Genomic DNA, 24,739 nt, shown 5'->3' with positions numbered 1-24,739 from the left:
CCAGCTCCTTGCTTCTGGCCATGGGTTTTAATTTATTTATTAATCTCAAAATAACTTTCTTTCATGTAGTCACACAACACACACACACACACACATATATATATATGTATGCGTTTAGAATTTTTTTAATATTTTTAATTAAAAAATAAATTATTGGGAAAATGATTTTATTTATCTTTAGAATTTCTTGAAAAAATGCCGCTATCCCTATCCTAAATTTCGGGCTCATGGGTGTATATATTCTCAATTCATGTCTTGATCTGGTTAAAGCCTTAAGCCTTTATAAATTTATTAGTGACTGATCCAGATTGGGCTTAGCCCAGTTAAATACGGACCAGGTTTTTAAATGGCCCAAGATCCTTATTTAAGAGGAGAGGAGAGGAGAAAATGAAAAACAAATAAACAAACTCCACCCGTCTTTTAAAACCTGGAGAGAAGTTGCGGCAAAACCTTGGAGAAGAGAATATCAATGGAGTCGCACAATTATTGTTAAATCCCAGTATTAGTTATTACCTTATTCTTATAATTCATAGCCACTAAATCTACGGGTAATCTTTTTTCCATCAAAGCTTCATTAAACTTCTTATGTTTTACAGTATGTGTTATTATATTTTCTAATAGTGGTCTTAGAGTATGCTTGATATGTGATTATGATTTGTGGGTTATTTTTGTTGACATTTTATTGAAGTGGGTTTTGATGCTAAATTGTTTTTAGGTTTTATTTTTTGGTGTAAAAGAGGCTGTTATTGTTATGTTTGGATACAGAGAAAAAAAAACAAGACAAAGCAAAGGCCTAGTCTTTTGCTGCTTAAATTTCTTCAAAATTAGAAGTACTTACTACTCAATACAGCTGAGTTGTGTGCTACTTAAATTTCTTCAAAATTAGAAGTAATCACTACTCAATACAGCTGAGTTGAAGTGTTCGTTCGCTTATTTTTTCAGAATGATTTATTATTATTATTATTATTATTATTATTTTGCAACCAAGCATAGATTGCGAAAATAATCTTCTTGTTTTTTAGGTCTGTTATAGTGAAGTTAGTGATGGAATCTCCTGAGTGATTGATTTTTGTACTAGTAATTTTAACTTTGTTTCTTCTCGTTGGGTGTGGAGAAGCATTGGGAACCAATTTCTTTCTTCGGAGCCATTTCTTTTCCCTCCCCTTGGCATAGTGCCTCGCTTCCAGTTCTTCAAAAGAATCAACTGACTTCTCCCTTCTTCATTGATCTAAGGAAAAGGAAATTCAATGATCAAACAAATAAGGACAATGAATCTTTTTCTATACTACTAAATTACGAGATCAAGACTCAAGTACATAAAGGCAGGCAATGACCTTTAGTAATAATAATTATAGAGGTTTTTTTTTTAATTGAATTTTTTCTTTCTTTTTGCAGATTATTTGGTGGACATTTGATTTGGAACCATGAGTAAGTCCTGATTAAACTTGTTTTGTTGTATCGGTTGATTTTTCTTCTTCTTTGTTTTGTATGATTTATGATTCACAAAATGGATAATTTGGGTTTCATTTTGTTGCAGGGGCAGGGCCTGTTGAGAAGACACGCCGAGAAAGGCGAAAAGAAGCTAGAAAAATGACAACGCAGAAAAAACATGAATCTTGGGTTCAAAATCAGGTATGAGCAGTTGCCTTTATAATTTATGGCTTTATAAATTTGTAGCAGCTGTGATTCTTATATGATGTTTACAGCAATTTAAAAAACGGAGGAGAGCTGAAGAAAATAAAAGAAAATTTGGAAATTCAAAGGCAAAATATGTGAACAAATCAAAGAACTTGAAGGAGAAAGAAGATATGCAGGAAGATGCTACTAACTCGAGGAGAAATCAGAGTCCAGAGGAAAAGAATGTGCCAACAAAAATGGAAAGGAAATTGGGCTTGTTGGGACGTAGTGGTTCTAATGCTCCAAAGACAGCGAAAGAAAAAAAGGGCATGAAGAGGAATTTGAAAACGAAGTTTGAAGAGTATCTTGAAATGGATACGAAAGATGCTTTTGCTGAAGAAGATTTGGAAATGGAAAGGAGACTTGCTAAGAAACTCAAATTAAAGGATGGAAAATTGAAGGGGATGGATGATGAAATGGACATGTTACTCGAGGGAATACCATCTGTGCTTGATTCTTTTGATAAAGGGGAAGTCCCAGATGCTAACCAGTTTCGCATTGAGGGAGTTGAGGATACAACTTCTGATAAGAAACATAAGAAGAAAAAGTCTTCGAAGGAATCTTCAAAAGATCGGAGCGAGGATGTGATGGGAGCAATTTCTGAGCTGCAGGAAAGCTCAGGTGCAGAAGTGGGGCTTGAAGAAGGTGCCAGTGAGACACCTTCACATAATAGAAACAAAAAGAAGTCAAAGCGAAAGCAAGCCATGGCAGGAGACATGACAATTGATGTATCTGACCCAGCAGAGACCCATGATGCAGAGGCTGTGCTGCAGGAAACTTCTAAGAAGGCGCCTGCAGTGGCCAGTAGTATAAAATATGTTGCTCCACACTTGAGATCTCTTGCAGGAAATGAGTCAGAAGAACATATTCAAATCCGTAGACGGGTCCGAGGTACAAAATCAAGCTTTCATGTGAAGTTTTTGCAAAACCTATGAATGCAGCACTTTCTAATTTTAAACCTGTTCCAGGTCTACTGAATAGGCTATCTGAATCCAATGTGGAATCAATTACAGGCGAAATGGCTACCATCTTCCGTGTATGTTATAATTTTCCTTATGATTTATTGCTATTATAAGCAATTTTTTCATGGTATGCTGATCAAAAACGAAAAGAAAAGACCTTGTACATGATATGTTTGAAAGCCTATGAAACGATAATTGCTGCATATTGACCTAACATTATATGGGCCAGGAAACCTGTGCAGACAAAACATTGCTTGCTGGTTAATCTGAATCATTTTTCCTAATTGATTTTATTAGTTTGGCCATTTGGAAACTATTTATCAAATCCGGAATGTTTTAACACCAGTTTCGTGTGTAAGATATTAGTGAGCATGGCTTATGAATAACAACTTGAACACTTTCATTCAATTCGTGTGCAGTCCACTATTCGCGGTGTCAGTACTCAGATTATCATTAATGAGGTGTTGGGAGCATGTTCTGGTGGTCCTCGTGGCAATGAACAGTGAGTGAATTTATTTTTCTTCGCATTTATATCTCCTTGTCTCTTTTTATTGAGCTTATTTTGTAACAGAACTTGTTTCATATAAAGCTTAAATTCCAAACTAGCTGGAGTTGGCTGCCTGGATCTACTTCCTCCTTTCTACTTTTTTCTTTTTTTCATTTTTTTGGGTGAACTTTCTGTAAGCAGTTGTGACTACAGATTGTAGAAGCTATTAAACTTTACTATAGCAAGGTCAAGTAAATTGTTGACTAATGATTTCTTATTTGCTCTGTTTTTCCTTCTTTTTTTTTTTGCTTGCTTGTGCTGTATAATTCATATGCTCATCTGTGTATCAATGCTGATAAGCTTCTTTTTTTGTGTTTGCTTGGGTTAAATGTGTTTTCTTAAGCTATTTTTGGCTCATACATGCCATATTGATTGGAAAAAAAAAAGGATAAAGAAAGAAATACACGAAAGTTTTGCTCTATGGGAAAACAATTCTTTTCTTTGAAATGAATTTGGAACTATACTTTCTTGTATATAGAACTACGTATGGTTCAGAATAGGTGTTTGTGTACCTGCATAAAGCTTGCAAGTTCTTTAGGTCAAAAGATGATTGAAATTTCTGCAGGAAATGTATTTTCTGAATCAACTATATTGTGGATTATTTTAAAGTATCTCAAGAACTGCATTTGGAAATAATAGGATACATGCAAGTGCATCAGTTTTATGCACTGGCATGCTGTCAGTGATGAGATTCTTTCCTTTGTTTTCCTTGTTTTGGTCTGGACTAATTTATGAATGACATCCAGATGACAAAATTGTTTTGATAGCTATGCTTAAATTCTATACCTTTCTGGGATGACTTTTTTCTTCTTCTGGTAGTTAGATTTTATATGTACATTTGATCAATATGGTGCATGTTTGTATATATATATGTCTCTGACAATTTCTCCTTCTCTATTTTTCCCGGAATCTTTCTCACTGTTGAACTGAGGATTGATATTGATGCCTGCGCTTTTGTGAAGGTATGCTGCTGTTTTTGCATCTTTTGTTGCTGGCTTGGCTTGCTCTGTTGGGATGGACTTCAGTGCAAAGTTCATGGCGTCGCTAGCTAAAGCTTTTGAGGTGCATACAAAGTACATCATTAACGTTGAATTGTTGTATTGATTTTTAACTGCTTGAAGATTAATAATAAATCATTCAAAGTTTGGGGGGTGCCATGGGCTCCCCACAATTCAAAGTTGATTCTGGGTTTTATATATATAACATTTAGGTTTAGCAAACATATATTTATAGGTCCATATCTGTCTTTTCCCCAGTAAATTTCATTTTTCATCACTTTTATTTCAGAAATTAAATCTTTCTTTGAGCGATGACCCTTCCTATTTGGTATGCAGGATGAGTGCCTCAAAGAAGACAATATTTCCTTGCGTAATCTCACTCTTCTACTCTCCTATTTATGCATATTTGGAGTTTGCTCAAGGCAAGTTAACTAACTTTATTTATTTATATGCATATAATTTGCTTATAAATATAAATCTAAAGTCTATTTTTAACTCGCTTCATCTTAGGACTCAATGCAGTAAATTAAAAAAAAGGTTAAAAAATGAAAAATTGTAGTAAAAGCTAACATGGGTGAGGTTTCTATGCATTATTATAAAGACATGTCACATGGCTCCAGTTGCTGAATCTATTGATGAGAACCTCTTTTTGGAATATACACATAAGCATATATGAATTAGTTTGAAGGGGATGATATGCCTATTGTAACAAGTTAGGTCTCTGTTCATTGGAATAACAAGTTAGTTTCTCTCAACAGAGAGACATTTTAATTGGCAATTCATTCTCTTTTGCTGTAATGGCAGTATTCTTTGTAGGAAAATATGTTAAATGTAATAATGAGGTTATCAACTTGATGGTATAGGAGATTTGGTTGTTGCTGTTTCCAATAATGATCTTTGTGTATTTGGCAACTGCGACATTATCTGCATTTTGAATAAATGGTGAGAACCATCCTTGCGTACAAAATAGTTGCATAATGCTTGTCTTACTCCTTCTGTCCTCATATGTTGTTGTCTGTTTCATCAGTTTTTAATTTATTTGATGAAAATAATATATAAGCTAATAGCATTAATTCTGTTGATGTTTTGCAGTGATCTGATATATGACCTCCTAATCACTCTGAGCAAGCGTTTGAGAGAGATCGATGTCTCCACTATCTTGACAGTTTTAAATTGTACAGTCTTTCAACCCTTGATGTTTACAATGTGATTTTCACATTTGTCAACTATTTATAATTCAGTTTTGATTATGATTTAAGTTCTCTCTCCATGAAGCTTCCACTTCTTGATAAGGAACTGCATGTCAATCACTTTAATATTCCAGTATCATATTCTTTTCCTTGTTTACATCAGTTATCATTTTCCCTATGCAATCTGGCTGCAGTTTTTGCACTGCACTGATTGATTCTCCGTGGTGCTAAAAATAGTATGATGTGACCACTTCTGTGTACTAATTTAGTAGGATCTGTTGCCCAATTAATCATGTTTAACATGCCATTACTGGCCGTGTAGGCTGTGGGATGAAAATAAGGAGTGATGATCCCACTGCAATGAAGAACTTCATCCAGAGTGTACAGAACAGAGTAAATGAGCTGAAGGCCTCCTCTGTTGAAGGCCAGGCAAATATAAATGGAAAAAGAGTAAGCTTTTCATGAAGATCTCTTTTGATTCTGCAATTTTTGAGGTCAGTTCAGAAATATCATGCATGGTAACTTTTGCAGATGGAGTTTATGCTCGAAACCATATTTGATATCAAAAACAACAAGAAAAGGCCCAAGGAGGAAACTGCACCTCATGCACGGATAAAAAAGTGGCTACAGAAGGTCTTACTAGTTGGATGTTATTTTTCTCATTTCAAGTTCTTCATTCATATCTCTGATTTCAAATTTATATTTCTTAACAAGACAACCAGTTAAGTCAATCAGGAGGTTATTTTATAATTTCATATTAACAGTGAGAGGAAAGAAGCAAAAGGAAAACAAAGAAAAGCATTAATTTTCATATCAAAGTTCTGTTAAACATTAAGATATCCTTTTTCTTGGTTACAATTACAGCAATTTTTAGAGCAGTCTTGTTAGTTGTGATATTGAACTGCACATGTAAATTAAGATTGAGATTCTTTGTTCTTATTCACATGGCGTATTCCTTCTTTCCCCCCTTTTTAATGGTTTTCTTGATGTCTCAGTTAAGAGTTGAAGAAATTCTTATTAGAGGGCTAAAGTGGAGCAAGTTGCTTGATCCTGACAACAAGGGCCAGTGGTGGCTATCAGGGGGTATGGCTGCCAAAACAGATAATGTTCAAGAGGTTGCCAATACGATTGACAAAGATGTTCTGGAAGCCCAAAAGATGCTACAGCTAGCTTCTTCACAGAGGATGAACACAGATGCCAGAAAAGCAATCTTTTGTATAATAATGAGTGGTGAGGACTACATCGATGCTTTTGAAAAGCTTCTGAGGTTGGACTTGGTTGGAAAGCAGGTTGTTATCTCTTGGCTCCCCCACCAAAATGCCCTTCATTTCCTTTCCTCCCTCGTTTCATTTGTATGATGTATTTTGTTTTCATGTACAGGATAGAGAGATTATGCGAGTTATTGTTGAATGCTGTTTACAAGAAAAGATATTTAACAAATATTACACTACCCTGGCTTCCAAGTTGTGTGAGCATGACAAAAACCACAAATTTACTTTACAGGTAACCCTTGTCCTTTTCATGATGAAGTAACAAGGAACCTATTCTACTCCCCCCCCCCCCCCCCCCCCCCCCCCCCCCCCCCCCCCCCCCCCCCCCCCCCCCCCCCCCCCCCCCCCCCCCCCCCCCCCCCCCCCCCCTGTATAAGCTTTTCCAGCTTTGATTATGTAAAAGGTAATCTCTTTTTACCTGATATAATTTCACAGTTTTGCATTTGGGACCACTTCAAAGAGCTGGAGTCAATGCAGCTATTAAGATCAATGCACCTAGCAAAATTCATAGCAGAGATGGTCAGCTCTTTCACCCTCTCTCTTGCAGTTCTGAAGAGTGTAGAATTAAGTGATGTCACACAGCTAACCCCAAAAAGGATCATGCATTTTCGTATGCTGTTTGAGGCCTTGTTTGAGTATCCTGATGAGGTTATATGGAACTCATTTACACGTGTTGCTGTCTCCCCAGAGCTAGAAACTCTCCGTCATGGCATTGAGTTCTTCATCAGGGAGTACGTTGTCAAAACTAACAAGGCCTTTGCAAACAAATTCAAGATTTCAAAGAAAGCCCTTAATAATACTGAAGGAGTCCTCATGTGAGTTGGAGAAAATGGTTGCTCTTCTTGGTAAAGGCCAAATTTTGTAGTTTATTATTATTATTTTTTTCCCTGTGGCTTGGTTGCCAGATTTTATTCTGCCAAGTACTAAATTACCATGGGTGAAATGATGTAAAACGCTAGCAATTTTATTATTAGATGACAGACATCTTTTCCCTTATATTATTTTTAAAGAGGGTTCAATTTGACCATTTCCTAATCTTGTCAACTAACAAGCTGGTACTGGTATAGTATTTCCATATCTGTCTATTAATTTCTAAGCATTTGGTGAAACCAGTGTTTTGGGATGATGCAGCAGGGGAAATACAACCACAGAAAATAGGGTCCGTGCAGTACATAACATGCCCATGAGAACGGCAGTTATAACCTTGAGCTTTGAATACCAAAAGAGGAAGCTGAAATTCGTTTTGACTTGTTAACTTAATCCTAATTTGAACCTTTTCAAATGCTCAATTAGGGCTTCGCTAGCTTCAAGAGTCTAAATAATCTTCATTTTATTAAATAAATCAGGCAAGACATCTATGACCATATAAAATGGTAGCTGCATGGTTCAAAAATTCCACAAAAGGACTCCATTTTACTCCAAATAGAACATATCCCACAAACGGCAACACTGCACCTTGTAAATCCTAATTGCCTTATTTTTTAGTACTTGTAAACTCCTAATGATTCAACATCTGACATATGGTAAAGATTTTCAAAATAAGCAATGTAAATCTTACCATCACATTTAACGTTTTAGGATTATAATGATGGATGGAATGACAAATAAAACACCAATCGTAAGCTGAGAAGTCATTAAGTATTAAGTTACTGAGTTAAGTCTGTCTACCATTATCCTGATTACTGGGGGTGTTATGCCACGATTCAAAATAAAAGGTATCCACCATTCACATTTAGAGACCTGCAGAATCTGTGCAAATAAACCATAGGCACCACTCCTTGAATAGTCAAACATTTACTGACTCGGTTGGGTTGGTATCTTCACTGCAACCCAATTGCCATCGCTGATGGGCAATACAGTGGTGCCTGAAGGATATGTCACTGTGGCCCCACGTGGATGAACAATAATCCTACTTTGACATGTCGTACTCCTTCCAACAATATGCTCGATGCTTGAGTTTGCAGCTGAACTAGTGGAGGAATCAGATGGCAAAGAAGATGGAGACAGGTCATGCTCAGGCAAAGAAGAGATGGCAACGTCAGATGAAGATGTAATGCTTGTCACGGCTGAAACACTATCCTGCCCTGAAGATGCAATGAAGGGATGACGACTTCTAATTTCAGAACATACTGCCAACAATTCAAAAGGTACATGCTGAGACATGGATGCCATTAAGATATCATGAGAGCATGTGTAATCTGCCTACGAAAGAAGCAAAAAATACAAAAAATACTTCATGTCGAAGGAACTAGAATGGCAAGCGCATGCAAATTTGTGTTCAGTGTCTACACATATAAATGGGAATCCTAATATCACAAGCCTTAAGGTGCCTTCATGTAGAGATATGGGTTCTGTTTCTTTACATCTTCATTTTTAAAATATTTTTTCCCTTTTACTTTTCATATAATATTTTTATTCACCTTGAAAGGAAATGCAAAATAGTGTTCATCTATTGAAACCACTAAACGATCTCTCTGGAACCAAAAATCAGACAAAAAGCATGAAAATAATAACCCGCTAGACCATAGGAACCAGTGTGAAAATGAAAACCCTGCATAAAAATGTTAGAAAGTTCTGGAACTAAAAGTAGTTTTCTATTTTTGAAAAGTTGTCCATCGAGTTATCCGAGTGACCATGGCCACCCACGGGACATTAGTTATAAAACACTATTAGTTTATAATTTTTTGTTTGTTAATCTAGTTTCACATTTAATGCTCCATTTGGAGGTATATTTTATTCATGTCAAATAATCTGAAGTACCATGAAGAGGTAGCATGAAGAGGGAAGCTTGAGTTATTCTCTACCGAATTTGTGACTTGTACTCCAAAATAGTGAAAGCACTTGAATATCTGTGCACTGTGTCATATATCGTTATATGCATGCACACATCCACAACAAATATATATAAACATATAACACACAACCCACCCCAACTCATACCATACCCCATAACCTCCTTTAAGCACCATTCAATCTTTAGAAATCTAAAGGTCATAGGTAAAGCAGGTTCTTATATTGAATAAGTTCTCTGATTAGCATCAGCGTGGATGGTGCAAATGAAAAATGCTCAACTTTTACAAACACATCTTTCAATGGTGTCCCTCCATATGAAATATCTGAAAAATCTAGTTTCAAATCTAGATGCTTTCAGATTTGGTTTTCCACAATATGTTGGCAGAAAGCATTAGTTCATGGTTTTGGAGGTAATAATGAACATGCAGAGAGGAATTATTTAGTATAATATGAAAACATCTTCTAATAACTACTAATAGAAGAGCAAAATGCTGGGAATTTTAGAAAAATTCACCTCTACCCTCCTCATCTTGTTCAATGGGCACAGGCAATTTAGGTTGGATGTTTTGTTGTAGATATGCAGTGAGATCTGCAAGAAGGCTAGGAGTTGATAACTGCAGAGCTTCATGTCCTTGGTGAGCTGGAGAGTGACACGTAGTGCTTTGAACAGCTTCCTGGACTTGGCAAGCAGGAGTGAGAAGTTTAGAGCTCTGAGGAGCTTCTTGAAATTGGCAAGCAGGGGAGAGAAATGCAGGGCTCGGACTTGAGTTGCCTGACCAAAAACCAAGCATTCTGATCAAGCACTACAATAGTATATTCTTTACTTTGTAGATTAAATTTAATATTTTTTTATGCAGCATCTCTATTTTCTCTGCTTTGTAAAAAGCTTATAAGAACTATGAAGCACGGCAATTTAGAAGGTATCATTAGAATGACTTCATGCAGCTAAGTTACTCAAGGATGTTTGCTGAGAAGACCAAAAGCTCGTTAGACTGTCTCTCACTGAATCTTTGACTTCAACTTTTCTTATGTCCCTGTGGTTAATAAATATTCATGTCCCTGGCCCAAACCATACTGTAGTTTTATGAGAAAGTCCATCACAAAAGAAAATATCATATTGAAGCATAAATTGCACCATTTATGGTTTCCTGTAGGAAAGAATGCCATTTGTCATGGTTGGTTGAGGTTAACAAAATCAAGAGGAAGGAGAGGCTGGATAGAACCTTCCCACCCTCTAAGTTCTTTGGATGATGAAAAGAGGAAGAGAAGATGTAAGAGGTATTAAACTAGATGTTATGGACAAAATAACCACCTGTTACATGAATTCGTGTTCTGGTCAAAGCTGGATAATAAAAAATTTCCTCTTCCTTCTTCTTGGGCCCTCAAAATCCATTTTGAGGGATTGAAATTGTTGGGTCCAATAGAAGCCTCTTGGATTTCAAGGGATTGAAATTGTTGGGTCCAATAGAAGCCTCTTGGATTTCAAGGGATTGAAATTGTTGGGTCCAATAGAAGCCTCTTGGATTTCAAGGGATTGAAATTGTTGGGTCCAATAGAAGCCTCTTTTATCTCCTGCCATACCTTTCCTTCCAAGATCCAACCAAATGGGAGAGGGGGGCTTTTGTTTTCCTTTCTTCTACTCCCCAACCATAACTTCTGTTTTCCTTTCTTCTACTCCCCCAACCATATTGTTATTATGATATCAAAGTGGAATTCTCTCATCAAGGACTGGTTTGCAATCTCAATTCTAAGTCCTAAGAGAGGAATCACAAAAGGTTTCACAGAGAAGTAATCCTCTACTCAAGTACTAGGCTGAGAGTTTGAGTACAATATATGAATCTTGCCACTTAATTTATCATGAAAATCAAATGATTGTTACCATAAAGTTATAAACCTCATAGAATTGAAATAATTGTTGACAAAAAAAAAATCCAGGTTATAGAGAGTGAATTCCTGTACTAATTAATTGGATGCCTAAAGCATGCAAGACTAAATAATACATAAATTAAAACATATAATAAACAAGTATGCATGTACATACGCTGTTTTAGAGCTGTGTAAGCAGTCTTTGCTGCACTCATCTCTGCTTGCTTCTTAGTTTTTGCTCCTTGTCCTGTAAAAATCTCTCCTTCGATCTCGACTGTTGAAATGAAAGTGGGTACATGAGCTTCACCAGATTTGTTTGTACTATAAGTTGGCAAACCACAACCTTCTCTCTGAGCCAGTTCTTGTAAAAGATTTTTATAACCAGACTCATCCTAAAAAGAAAATAATAAATTACATTAAAAAGAGTAATCACATCTCTAAAAGATACAAACACAAAAACTGCATGCACAACCAGCAAATTTCTGCATCTCACAATGAATTGATAACAATGACCATAAATAGGAAACTAACCTCTTCAACTCCATTTGGCAACAATGACATCAATGCCGCTTTTGCAGCTGCATGTTCAGCTTTGCTCAATGTGGGAAAATATTCTAGACTCTCAAAGGTTTGTCCATTTACTGTGACCTTGCACTTAAAGCGACAAGAATGAGGAGGACCCACCCGCTCACAAGAATACACAGGTAGAGCAAAATTTCTCTTTTGTGCATAGGTTTGCAGCTGGCTCTTAAACAAACGTTGCATGTCTATAAGCCAGGAGAAAATTCAGATTAATATGTCCCACAATGACATGTCATGAAAACCCAAGATAAACAGGTGCATTATTTAAGACACAAAATAAGATGATTCAACACTCAGTTTCCATGGTCAGGTGATGCTACTGCCTTCTTCAATCAGAATTCAGCTACTCTTTTCCTGTAATAACTTGGCAACCAACAGGGCATCAAATACAAAATCCCCTCCTTTCCCCTTTTTACTAAACCATAAAAACCTATAAGCTACTGTACGAATTACATTATCCCTTGCCAGGCCAAACAACAATTTAATTACATCAGCAAATCTTCAATGGCCAAGTGAGGCACCATTGGGAGCAGAGTATTCAATAACAATAATAAAAAGAAAAAAGAAAGGACTGATAAAACAATTAGACCAGAATTTTTTATGTTTTCCTCCATTTTAATCCTTTTGAGATTTGGAGCAAGAGGGAGAGTCCATTCCCCACAAGTGTTGCTGGAAAGCAAGGGTTGTGATCTAAAGTATCTTCATCAATCAACAATTTTGTAAACTCTGTGATACATGGCAGCTAAGCCATGCGGGCATGGTTTGTGTATAGTTTCTTTCATTTTTCTCATTTCAGCTCACATCATTTCTAGGAATTTTTTGTGGATATTTTTTTTTAAAAAAAAAAAGTAGAGTTAAGTTAGAGCTATAGAAAAAGTTCAACCATTCTAAGACTCCATTGTCAAGAGAAGTAAAGGAACAGTTTTTGAAATCATAAATACCCAAACCTAAAATAGAAATCCAAAGTACAAGTAAAAGCTCAGTCAGAAATAGAGCAGACCAGCTGTGGAGTAGTATAACATAGAAAGCCCATGAAGCTAGACATCAAACAAAAAAATGCTGCCTAAGTACATCCATCAGAAGGAGACAACTAGATCCATGGCTATTTGATGAGGAATAACTATTGAAATTTTTCCAATCCAAGGAAAAAATAAAATAACTAACCTTTTTCCTTTAGGAAAGACACTGCAACAGCTTTGATATTTTATAATCTATGTGGATCCACTTAATACTTTTGAATCTCATGATGCTCCACATATACAAAAGATACAAACTGTTGCAAGTTTACAAAAAAAAAATTGTCCAATTTCCCTTGACTGTTTTCTTGACCCTTTCTTCATGATTGTCAAGTGTTATCCATTAATTCAGCAATTTCACATTGCAATCACAGTTGCAATGTCCCGTCCCAAGCAACGCATAGCGGTCATAAACAATGCAGGTGTAATGTTTAAGATTTTGCGAGTCAAAACTGTTTTAAAAAATCTCACTAAAAATGGACAAAAATGATACTTTGACTGCTATACTTTTTCCTAATAAATGTATGCTTGCCTCAAAAATATCAAAAATCTAAAAGATAACCAAGAAAAATGATTCCAGAAATTAACCCACACAAGCAATTGATGATATACACAGATCTATCGAACCTAAAAGATAACGAAGAAAATTGGTTACAAAAATTAAAACATGCATATATGCCCACACACAAGCAATTGAAGATATACACAGACCCATCACATCTAAAAGATAACCAAGAATATTGATTCCAAAACTTAACATGCATAACAACACACACATATAACTGAAGATATACATAGATCAAGCAAATGAAAAACTTTAAAGCAGTAAAGCAAAAATGAATACAACATAAACAAAGGGATTTGATCGATATTTTTGTAGAAATTGTGTAAAAATAACATTGTTGAGAATTTTACCTCAAATTTCCAAATCAGGATTTAGAACCTTATTGTTGAGGTATGAAGCAATTGATTTTGATTTATATTTAGTGAATGGTATGAAGCAACTGATTTTGATTTATATTTAGTGAATGGAGTAAAGTGGCTTTAGAGATGGTTATTGTCAGTGAAGAAGAAATGTGTTCAAAAAGTGTTATCGCTGCTCAATTAACTTGTTTCCAATGGGGGCGTCATTACAATCATTATGGCCACAAAAGCTGTGAAACACTATGCTCCATTCCAAACAGGCTATCAAACCCTAATATTGGACCGTATTACAGATTACAATTTATTATGCACCCTCCATATATGGTTATAATAATAAACAGATTTCCATTAAATTTTGTTTAAAACGAGACAAGCATGCATCACAGACACTTGCAAGTATCTGACACCATTGAGTTGGGCTATGTGTGGATTGCAAGCCCCATGGAGCCGACCAGGCTATCTGCAAATCAGCTCGAAGGTGTCAAACACTCACACATGTTCATAGAATTTACTTTAAAACGATTCCACCAGAAAAATTGCTTGTCAGCAACACAGGGAAAACCATAATAGGGGAGTGCTAATGAAAATAAAGCTGCAATGTGAACAATATTTATTTATTTTTACTTTAAAGGAGGTTTATTATTTAAGTTATCTTTCAATGCCAAGAGGAAACATCAAACCAGACAAAACTAATTGCTTTATTACAGATATCATACATAAACTGTTTTCACACCTGCACAATTTATAGAGAAAAGGCTATCATTTCCATAATGATTGATTGCCTATTTAAAATGCAACTATGACTATAAAGCACATCCAACTGACTGCACTCCAGGATTAAAAAGGGCAAGAATAAATTCTCTCACCTCCGGAACTCTCATCATTTCTGGCAACCGTTGTGGCTTCATTCACCTGAGGAGTTTGATTTGCATTTTGTGTGTTTAGTTGCAATGACCCTCTGAGAGAGAGATGACCATTCGCCCTAGTGCTTACACTCAAAGAACCTGCAGCAACTTCAGTAATCAAGGTAGCCCTTGTAGCACAACAGTAGTTTCTTGAATGAAGAGAGAGAGAGGAGCAAGTGTCAATCATTTTTGAATTTGGTAAACTAAGAAATCTCATGTGTGTTAAAACATTACATTGCTTGCAAAACTTGGAATGCGATTTGGTTCTAAAGTGTGGGGAATTCGACATGCCAATATATATATATCCAACTGACGCCAGAAACGGAGCATGATTGTGTTAAAGTCATATTAAATCCAAAAAGGACAGGTATAAATTTGCTCTCACCTCCGAAACTCCCGTCATTTTTGGCAACTGCCAAAGCTACATTTATCTGGGAAGTTCGATTTGCATCTTGTGTGTTGAATTGCGATGTACCTCCAGGAGAGAGACAAGTAATCGCCCCAGCCCTTTCACCCAAAGAACCTGCAGCAACTTCGATAAGCAAGGTAGCCCTTGTAGCATAAGGGTAGTTTCTTGAACTCATGGGGTGTAAATAAGCAGAACTAGAATGATAATAATCACATCACATCAATGATTTATCGAAAGATTCAAGGTCACGGGCATCAACCAATCAATCCATCCTATTACCATGGGAATTAATTAATTAATCTAAAAAAATATACGAACAGCAATAATTGAATGCTATAATTTACAGAAGAAACAAGAAACATTATCATGGAAGCATTCATTTTTAACCAAATACTATAATTTACAAAGGTCCTTCATCTCACTAAGCCTTAAGAAAAATAACCCTAAAAAGTCTTTAATCTCTCTAACACGTTGAAAATAAAGCGACCAAAAAGGAAGAAATGAACCGTTGCAAAACGAATTCAACAAAACTGTAAATAAAAAGAGCACTGATAATCACCAGAGAGGGAGGGGGAGGGGGAGGGGGAGGGGCGGGGGATGGAGAAGTGCTCGTAAGCGAGCTTAGCAGCGTCGTTTTGAGCTTTCTTGGAGGTATTAGCGGGAGATGGAGAGTGAAAGAAAATGTCATTGACGGTGACAGTAGCCAAGAAGCGAGGGTTGTGAGCTTGTCCTTGTCTTGATGATTCGTAGGTGGGCAGCTCCCAAGCTCTCTGTTGGCAAAGTTCTTGAAGCTTTGATTTGTACATTGTTTCTTTGATTCTTTAGTTAAGTAGTACAAGACATCGGAAGACTACTGGTGTTTTTTTCCTACTGCCTGAGACATGGAGAGTTGGGTGTTGACTTGAATGTAGTGTTGTAGTTTTCCTTGGAGATGGTGGTCGGATGGTCGGAATATGAATCATCCGAGTAAGATACAACTGAATCTTCCTTTTTTCTTTTCTTTTTTCATGTTTCAGATTATGTTTAATGTATTTTAAAAATATATTTGAGTTAAAAATTATTAAATTATTTTTTTACAATTTTAATAGGTTGATATAAAAAAATTATTTAAAATATTTAAAATATAAAATATTTTAAAAAATATATTATAATACAGTACCAAACACGCATTTAAAATTTAAAAAAAAAAACAACTTCATCTCAAGGATTTGATTTCCAGTTACTTAGCATGCTAGATTTAAATTGGAATATCTTTATCTGAGAAGGGATTTAATATTAATTAACTCACAATTTAGTTTAAAAATATCTTTACCATCAAATAAAAAAATAAATATATGAGCATTCTTGTACTTAATAAACTAGGAAATCTCAATTTTAAAAAAAAAATTCCACGTGTTCTAAGACGTTATATTCCCTAGAAAATAGTAGAAAGAAGGGATTTTACATGTTAATAATTAATTATCTTAATTTCTAGTTTTAATTCAACAAATGGTGATTTTAGTTTAGTCATATCTAAAAAAAAACATCTTCTATATCTCTCCCAATTCAAAGTGCGAGGTGACTGAACCACCTAACTTCTCTGAAAAACCTACATAAGCATCTACAATATTTTTAGTTCTTTAAGTGGGTTTGTTAAAAAAAAAACATTTTTGAAAATTTTATTTTTATTTTAAATTATGTAATTTATTTTTTATTATTTTTATGTATTGATATTAAAAATAATTTATTTTAGATTATTGTGATGTATTGATATTAAAAATAAATAAATAAATAAATAAATTATTTTAGTAAATTTTCAACTAGGAGATACATTTAACTTTGAAAGTCAATTCATTTTTTTTATAAAAGGTGTTTTGGAGTGAGGTATTTATTGTTTTTTAAAGTATTATTAGTTTAGGAATGTATTAAAAAAAATTATTTAAAAAATTATTTTTAACATCAATATTTTAAAATAAAAAAATATATAAAATTTTTTAAGAAAACATGTTAATTTTTTTAAATAAAAAATTTTAAGAAAACATGTTAATTTTTTTAAAACATCATTTCAATTCCTAATCAAGGGCATAATCAAGTGCAAGACTTTGATATAAAATAGCACCAACTTGATGAGTTTAGAGAGTCTACTAGCTATCTAATCTATATTTTGTTACATATCATATAATGTTTTTCAGCAAAAACAATATAGGTTTTTTTAACATCCTTTTAACCTAATAAAATCATAATCATAAATAAAAAGATCTTATGCATATATTTAATTAAATAAATTAAAAATTATTTATGTTAAAAATTGAAAAAAAATCAAGTCATTAATGATAATTAATGACTAAACTATAAAAAATTGAGAAATAAATACGAATCAAAATATTTAATCTTGCAACACAGTAATTTACTTGATTATGTATAATGAATTTTTTTTATTAAAATTAATTTTTTATTTAATCAAATAATAATAAAAATAAATACACATAAGATATCAATTAAATGAAATCAAAAGAAAAAAATATTATGAGTGTTGCACATATTAGAATAAAATTTTATCATTATATGTGAGAATAAAGTAAAAATCAAACGATATTTAACCTAAAAAATAGATTGAAAAACTAGAAGATAGATATAAATATAAATATTTAATTTCAAAACATGAGCTTAATTCAATTGCATTTAGTAACATTACTTTTTAAAACCAATATTTTGTTTAATGAAGAAAAAAAAAGCATGCATAGGAAAACAATTTTATCAAATTAAAGAGAAAAAAATTAAGTGGAACTACATAGAAAAAAAATGTCTCCTAAGATAAGGAAAAAAAATTAAATATATTCATAAACTAGGTAAAAATTAGATTATATTTTGTTAAAAAGCATCATAAAAATGTAAAAAAAATAAAATCAACCAATAAAAAGCCCACACAAAAGGATAAAATTAAAAGAGAAAAAAAAAATTTCGAGTTCATATGTACTATTTTAAATGATGAAAATGACAGGATATATAAGTGAGACTCTCCTCATTAAATATAACTTATTGATACCAATATCAATTTTTTTTACAATCTAAATTGGTGTTAACTGAGACTTTCTCTTTTTACTATCAAAATTCAGTGAATTTCTTTTTCATCCTTCAAACAAGGGATTAAAAAATAAAATAAAAATAATAATGTTCTAGATCAAATTGAAATTAAAAAAACCAAAAAGGCCAAAAGGAAATAAAATAAAAAGTATAAGGATCAAAATGAACTTTTTACATGAAGTTTAAAGGTGCCACTAATTTTCCCTACCTTTTTCATCTTCAGTTGTCCATCTTTCAATCATGTTCTTTTTCAATAAATTAACAATCAATTTGGCCACAAAATTACTAAATTGAGGAGAAAAAGGTACTTTCATGATCAAATTCGAAAAAATCATTATGTGAATTGTGAAGGGTAAACAATGGGAGGAAACAATATTTTCCCCACTTCTTTTAGAATTTATAATAATTATAATTATAATTATAATAAATGATTTTTTTTAAATCATTTCAAGCGATGAGAAGGAAAAAAATTTTTAAAAAAATCATTTCAAGCGATGAGAAGGAAAAAAAATACCTCGAATATAGTTTTTAGACCCGACCCGATCCAAGGTCCAGATTCTAGGTTTTGATTGGGTCACAAGTCACCCAGGTCAATTTTTTAAATCAAAACAATATCATTCTAGTATATAAAATAAAAAGCAACTGGATTTTTGACTAGGTTTTGCTGGGCTAATTGGGTTGCTTGATCATACTAGGTTTCTCCTTCCTCTTTTTTTTTCAACCCAGCCCGGTTCCAACCCAGGTTTGTAAGGTCCTGAGTTGACCCGTAGGGCCAAATTTCAAAACTATGATAATGAATAAAAACTATATTAACATCAATTTTTTATGGTATAATTCGGTATCAACTGAAACTTTATCTCTCTATCACTAGAATCCAATAATTTTCTCACATCTCTCTCACATTAGATACTAAAAAATAAGAAAAATACAATTCTAAGTCCGACTTAAAATTTTAAAAACCAAAGGGACTAAAAAAAATGAAAAATATAAGGATGAAAAAAAGTTTGTGTAAACTTTGAAGATGCTACTAAGTTTTCCTTTCTTTTCACTTTAATTTTTTATCTTTCAATTCTAAATCAAATCAGGGTTAATTGGCCATGAAAAGATTGAATTGAGAAGGAAAATACTTTAATAACCAAATTAAAATAAAAATCACTCCAACAATTCACAGTAAATTATAAATGAATAAACACACAGAAAATAATATTTTCCTAAGCCTTTAAGAGCTTGTTATAATTATAATTATAATAAACGATTTTTTGGAGTCTCTGTGTTACACTTCCCTAGACAGGAATTAAGTTACAGCTTTAAATATAGCTTAACGTTTAGTTTATTAAATTTGTTTTCTTTAAATAAGGTTTTCAATTCATAATTTATTGTATTTCACCGAACGTGTTCGTGGCAAATTTACTCGGTAAAAGCAAAGGCATCAATCTAATACATTGTGTTCTCAAAGGTCACCTCATTGCACAAATTGGTAATAACATTCCATTAACTTCATAAAGCACATTGCGTATTTTGCAGCCTTTTAAAGAATAGAACGTAAAGAACCAAAATACAATACGAAAAGAGAGGGGAAAGAAAGGGAGAAAAAATCAGACTACAGCCAACATATTATGGCTCCTTCATCAGGATAAAACCAATAGATAAGGAAAGATTTTACTCCAACATCTCCTGATCGGTTCACTTGGCACTGGCAAGTTGGGTGCGGAGGAGCTTGGCAGCATCAACCATGTTCTTGAGAGCTGGCTTCACCTCAGAGTACTTGCGAGTTTTGAGTCCACAGTCAGGGTTAACCCACAAGATGTTTGTCTCAAGCACTGCAAGCATCTTGTTGATTCTATCGGCAATCTCCTCGGTCGATGGTATTCTGGGAGAGTGGATATCATAGACACCAGGACCAATTCCAGCACCATACTTCACTCCCTCACGGAAGACTGAGAGAAGCTTTTCATCGGAGCGAGATTTCTCGATGGTGATCACATCAGCATCCATGTCGATAATTGAGTGGATAATGTCATTGAAGTTGGAGTAGCACATGTGAGTGTGGATCTGCAGTAGATAATAGAGTGAGTCCACTGCATAAATAAAACGCAATAGAAAAGAAGACACCAACTTGAATTTGAGTTATGAAATTCCAAGTGAAGTGGAAAACAAACCTGGGTGGTGTCCTGTACGCCACAATTGGTGATCCTGAAGGAGTGGACTGCCCAATCCAAGTAAAAAGCTTGTTCGGATTTTCTAAGAGGCAAACCCTCCCTCAAAGCAGCCTCATCGATTTGGATAACAGTGATACCATTCTTCTCAAGATCCTCCACTTCATCCTTGATGGCCAAAGCAATCTGGTAGCAGGTCTCAAATCTGAAAAAAGGAAAACGAATCACCTATTGAAACTATGAAATATAAAATGACACTTTCCCCTCCTTTTATTTTCAATACCTAGGTTGGTCATTTCGGACAAAGGACCAGTTGAGTATGGTGACAGGGCCTGTAAGCATTCCTTTCATTGGGCGGGAAGTCATGCTCTGAGCTAAAGCAGACCAGAAGACAGTCATCGACTTAGGGCGACTCACATCACCATAGATGATTGGTGGCTTCACACAGCGAGAACCATAAGATTGCACCCAACCATTGGCAGAGAACACAAAACCTGACAATTGCTCTCCGAAGTATTCGACCATATCATTTCTCTACAATAATGAATGACCACACAAGTTGGATGTACAGGATTAGTAAATTAATATACAAGTAAACTCTAAAAAAAAAATAGTTTTATGTAAACAAATAATGTTCCCTAGATTTTTATATTGTAGGGGTGTGAGCGTAAAAAACTAATTTGATGGGGAGAAAATCACCTCAGGCTCTCCATGAACCAAAACATCAATATCAAACTCCTCTTGAAGTTTGACAACTTTGCTAATTTCCTTCTTGATGGCTTCAACATAATCAACTTCAGAGACCCTAAAAGAAAATTCATGAAGACAATCAATACATTTTTTTTTTTGCCATAATACTACACAAGAAGGAAAAATATGAAAATTATCCTATGACTCACTTTTTGGCCTTGTATTCACGTCGGACTTTCCTTAGTTCCATGGTTTGTGGGAAGGAACCAATTGTGGTGGTTGGGAGGATCGGAAGGTTAAGCTTTTTCTGCTGAGCATCAAGTCTGGCACTAACATTTGTAGCACGACGGTGATCAGAACCCTTCAATGCAGCAGCCTGAAAAGACCAGAAAATCTTGTTAAAATAAATATAATAAATATACGAGGATTTTAGCAGAGTAACCATGCTTGAAAACATCCACATGAAAAGAATCCAACAAAGTACTTACCGCCTTTTGAACTGCTTCATTGTTGACACGTGGGGAGGATTTCCTTGAAGTATGAGCAGCAACATTAGCAGAGAAGAATTCCTGTAAAATGAGACTGGCGGTTTAACAAGATTTTTGAAAGTATAAAATAAGAAAAGAAATTGGTCAATCTAGCAACAACTGCTTCATAGTTGTAAGTATGGATAAAAGGAAGAGACCTCATCCTTTACACCAGCCAAAGCCTTGGCCAACGCATTTACTTCGACAACTTTCTGGGCAGCAAATGCAAGCCATGATTTGATTTCCTTGTCAAGCTTGGTCTCGTTGACAAGATCAACAGCAGTGTGGAGAAGAGAGCAAGAGGTGGAGACTACAAGCTTGTCTGTGTAGATAAATCATGAATGAGTCCGTGTCATAAAAATATTTATCATTGTGCCTAAAATGCATGCAAAAAACAGAAGAAAAGAATAGGTACCTTTGCCTACAATGCCCTCAAGAGCTTCGAGGGTACTGAGAGAAGCAGCAAGATCATTGGCCCAAATGTTCCTTCCATCAACCACTCCAGCAAAGAGATATTTTCCCTTGGGGAACTCTCCCTTGATCAAGTCAAGGGTCTTGGTTCCACGAACCAAATCAAAACCGAGTGCAGTAACACCCTTCAGAGAGGTGAGTGTCTTGTATTGCTTGGCAGGAATATCAGCAAAGTACGTTTCGATGAGAACGTTCATGCCAGAGACAGTTGACTCCAGTTCAGAATAGGCCTCGGTAAATGCTTCCAATTTGTGAGATTCAAGATCCATAACAAGCGTAGGCTCATCAAACTGGATCCAGGATGCACCGGCTTCTTTAAGCTCTGAAATAACCTCCCTGCAAATAATAATAGAACAATTACACCTATAAACATACAGAGGACCAATAAATCAAAAAATCAGAGAATACATATAGAACAATTACTTGTAGATTGGAAGGATTTTTCCAAGAAGGGAGAGAAGAGAAAAGGTTTTCTCAACACCCTTTGCAGGTTTGGATAGCAACAAGTAGGAGACTGGGCCAATAAGGACTGGTATTGTGTCTACTCCAAGCTGGGTGACAGACCAAAAAAAACAATCAGTTTATAAAGAATTTGGCAGGCACGCTCCAAAAATTCATATTAAAAAGCACGCATAATATCATGATAAGTATAGAATCTCCAACTTCTATATCAGTTTCAGACTATTCTAACAGTTCCTTGACCTTAAAAAAGACCTACCAAAAAGATATTGAATTGAATCTATCACCATTTCAAAGATGTTTTGAGCTAAGATTCTAAGTGACCATTTGGGAACATGATTGAAACCACGTTTCCTAAAAATTTGATTTTTTTTCTTAAAATTAATTTTTTTATGTATTTGGTTCGTTTTGATGTGTTGATATCAAAAATAATTTATAAAAAAAAGCATTATTTTAATGCATTTCTAAACAAAAACACTATAAAAAACAACCACTTCTAGACTCCCGAACACCCACTAAGATTAAAAGTGGAGCAAGAACTATGTGCATGCAGCCATGCCTTCACTCCACAATTGATGTATCATGATTATTAGATATCAAATTCATTAATTTACGAGCTATTTATCAAATTTATGAATAGACCAGCTAGTATTATGTAGAAAAATCTCGACAAATAAAAGGTAGAACCAGAGCACTTACTGCCTTAGCCTCCTTGTATTCAGCCACTGCCTTGTGAGAAGCATAAGAGAAGTTGACATCAGGACCCAATTCAGGGACAATAAAATGGCTGAATCAAAACAGAAGCAAATGGTTCATTAAATTTTCCTTCTTCCTTTTTCCAGGAACAATATTTAAAAACACAATCACCATATCGAATGGCAGAACTAGTTGCAATACCAAAGCACGTGATGATAAGCTATCACTTACTAGTTGGTGTCGAACCACTTGGTCATTTCCATAGCAGGAACAGAGGCATTTCCTCTGGCCATGGAGAAATAAACATCGAATCCAATCTCACCACCATTCCAGCCATATCTAGGTGGAACAGCGCCGAGCATAGCAGTGGTGTCGAGCACCTGGTCGTAGTAAGAGAAGGTGTTGCTAGGGATGTATTTGATCCCAGCATCAGTCATCTGCTTCCAAATTGATTCCCTGAGATCAGCTGCAACCTTCTGCAAATCCTCGGCACTGCTCTTGCCATCCCAGAAAGATTCCGATGCAAACTTGAGCTCTCTCTTGGGGCCCATACGAGGATATCCAACAATGTGTGATGCCATTTTGCTGTTTCTTATGCCACACAAAAATCAAGACTCAGTTTTTCTTGATCCAAACAATAAATCTTAAACGGATCTATAAAGATTAAGATCTGAAATAACAATAAAGGAGCAAAAACAAATCAGATCGATTACATAAATGAGCAGTTTTGATTTGAACTTATTTCAGCTATTTCTTGCAAGACGACAGATCTAACACTTAACATAGCATATAAAAAGAGAACACAACAACAAAGAAACCCAAATGCAATTAACTGCTTATTCTGTAGACAATAAGCAGAACATAAATTCATTTTAACTTTACTTCTTAAACACCACTAACTACTACTCATCAGATCCAATGCAACAAGTAAAAGACTCAGTTAGAATCAGATCAACAGAACAAAAAAAAACGATGAAATCAGACACTGCAACAAACAAGATGGTACATAGCAAAATCAGTAGAAGCAGAGTACACTGACCAGATCTTTTTAATGAAAAAGAGAACAACGTAATGAGAAAAAGAAACCCAAGAAGAGCGAAACCAAAAGTGATAGTTGGTGTATGCATGAGAAATAAAGGAAGAAAAGAAATAAAAGGAAGAGCAGTCATCAGCATACCTTACGGAGATACAACAGCAAGGGTAGGGAGACTGGTTCCTCTCTTCCTTTGATAGAAAATATATAAACAGAGAGAGAGAGTAAAACTTGGAACGAGAGATAGCGTTTGCGCTCCTGGTTTATTTATAGAAGGGGAGGGAGGGTATGCCCCTGTGCTGGCCATGATGTGCGCTCAGATCTCATTCTCATATGTGTTTTTTTGACTTTTTTTCTTTTTCTTTTTGTCTTTTACTTTAATTTTCTAAAGGTAGATTTATAGCTCGTAATAATAATTATTTTTTTAAAATAAAATAATATTTTTTTTATTTTTTAAAATTTATTTTTAATATTAATATATCAAAATATATTAAAAAATATTTA

The 24,739-nt window shown here is 34.7% G+C and overlaps 3 protein-coding genes across 8 annotated transcripts; 1 reads left to right on the top strand and 2 right to left on the bottom strand.

Annotated features, from left to right (window-relative positions):
• Positions 1-391: 391 nt before the first annotated feature.
• On the top strand, positions 392-7,664 carry LOC105132488 (MIF4G domain-containing protein / MA3 domain-containing protein). The gene is made up of 14 exons (XM_011036025.1): positions 392-548; positions 1,396-1,428; positions 1,538-1,632; positions 1,707-2,568; positions 2,646-2,713; positions 3,059-3,141; positions 4,149-4,248; positions 4,521-4,606; positions 5,277-5,359; positions 5,697-5,824; positions 5,906-6,007; positions 6,370-6,663; positions 6,755-6,877; positions 7,081-7,664. Exons 2-14 carry the CDS (start codon positions 1,425-1,427, stop codon positions 7,462-7,464), a joined length of 2,412 nt encoding a protein of 803 aa, XP_011034327.1. The 5' UTR covers positions 392-548; positions 1,396-1,424; the 3' UTR covers positions 7,465-7,664.
• A 483-nt stretch (positions 7,665-8,147) lies between these two features.
• Positions 8,148-16,134, bottom strand: LOC105132486 (double-stranded RNA-binding protein 1-like). Of its 5 annotated transcripts, none has more exons than XM_011036020.1 (7): positions 15,700-16,134; positions 15,117-15,263; positions 14,693-14,860; positions 11,836-12,071; positions 11,480-11,696; positions 9,953-10,210; positions 8,148-8,774 (listed from the first exon to the last, which is right to left on the bottom strand). In XM_011036020.1, the coding sequence occupies exons 1-7, from the start codon at positions 15,944-15,946 to the stop codon at positions 8,440-8,442; spliced, it is 1,608 nt and encodes a 535-aa protein (XP_011034322.1). In that variant the 5' UTR covers positions 15,947-16,134; the 3' UTR covers positions 8,148-8,439. The 5 variants fall into 5 exon arrangements, with proteins under 5 accessions (XP_011034322.1, XP_011034326.1, XP_011034324.1 ...); XM_011036024.1 differs by having other exon boundaries at positions 8,148-8,729; XM_011036022.1 differs by having other exon boundaries at positions 14,693-14,839; positions 15,700-16,133.
• Positions 16,135-19,618: 3,484 nt separating this feature from the next.
• On the bottom strand, positions 19,619-24,486 carry LOC105132484 (5-methyltetrahydropteroyltriglutamate--homocysteine methyltransferase 1). 2 transcript variants are annotated; one of them, XM_011036019.1, is made up of 12 exons: positions 24,380-24,486; positions 23,434-23,787; positions 23,206-23,293; positions 22,471-22,598; positions 21,992-22,383; positions 21,735-21,898; positions 21,538-21,618; positions 21,259-21,425; positions 21,059-21,164; positions 20,643-20,893; positions 20,363-20,564; positions 19,619-20,255 (listed from the first exon to the last, which is right to left on the bottom strand). In XM_011036019.1, the coding sequence occupies exons 2-12, from the start codon at positions 23,781-23,783 to the stop codon at positions 19,887-19,889; spliced, it is 2,298 nt and encodes a 765-aa protein (XP_011034321.1). In that variant the 5' UTR covers positions 23,784-23,787; positions 24,380-24,486; the 3' UTR covers positions 19,619-19,886. The 2 variants fall into 2 exon arrangements, with proteins under 2 accessions (XP_011034321.1, XP_011034320.1); XM_011036018.1 differs by having other exon boundaries at positions 23,434-23,793; positions 24,380-24,485.
• Between the last annotated feature and the right edge of the window lie 253 nt (positions 24,487-24,739).

The sequence above is a fragment of the Populus euphratica genome, unplaced genomic scaffold, assembly GCF_000495115.2.
Source record: "Populus euphratica unplaced genomic scaffold, PopEup_1.0 scaffold27.1, whole genome shotgun sequence".
Lineage (NCBI taxonomy): Eukaryota > Viridiplantae > Streptophyta > Magnoliopsida > Malpighiales > Salicaceae > Populus > Populus euphratica.
The sequence above is the reverse complement of the archived record's forward strand: the minus strand, read 5'-3'. Positions and strand labels throughout refer to the sequence as shown.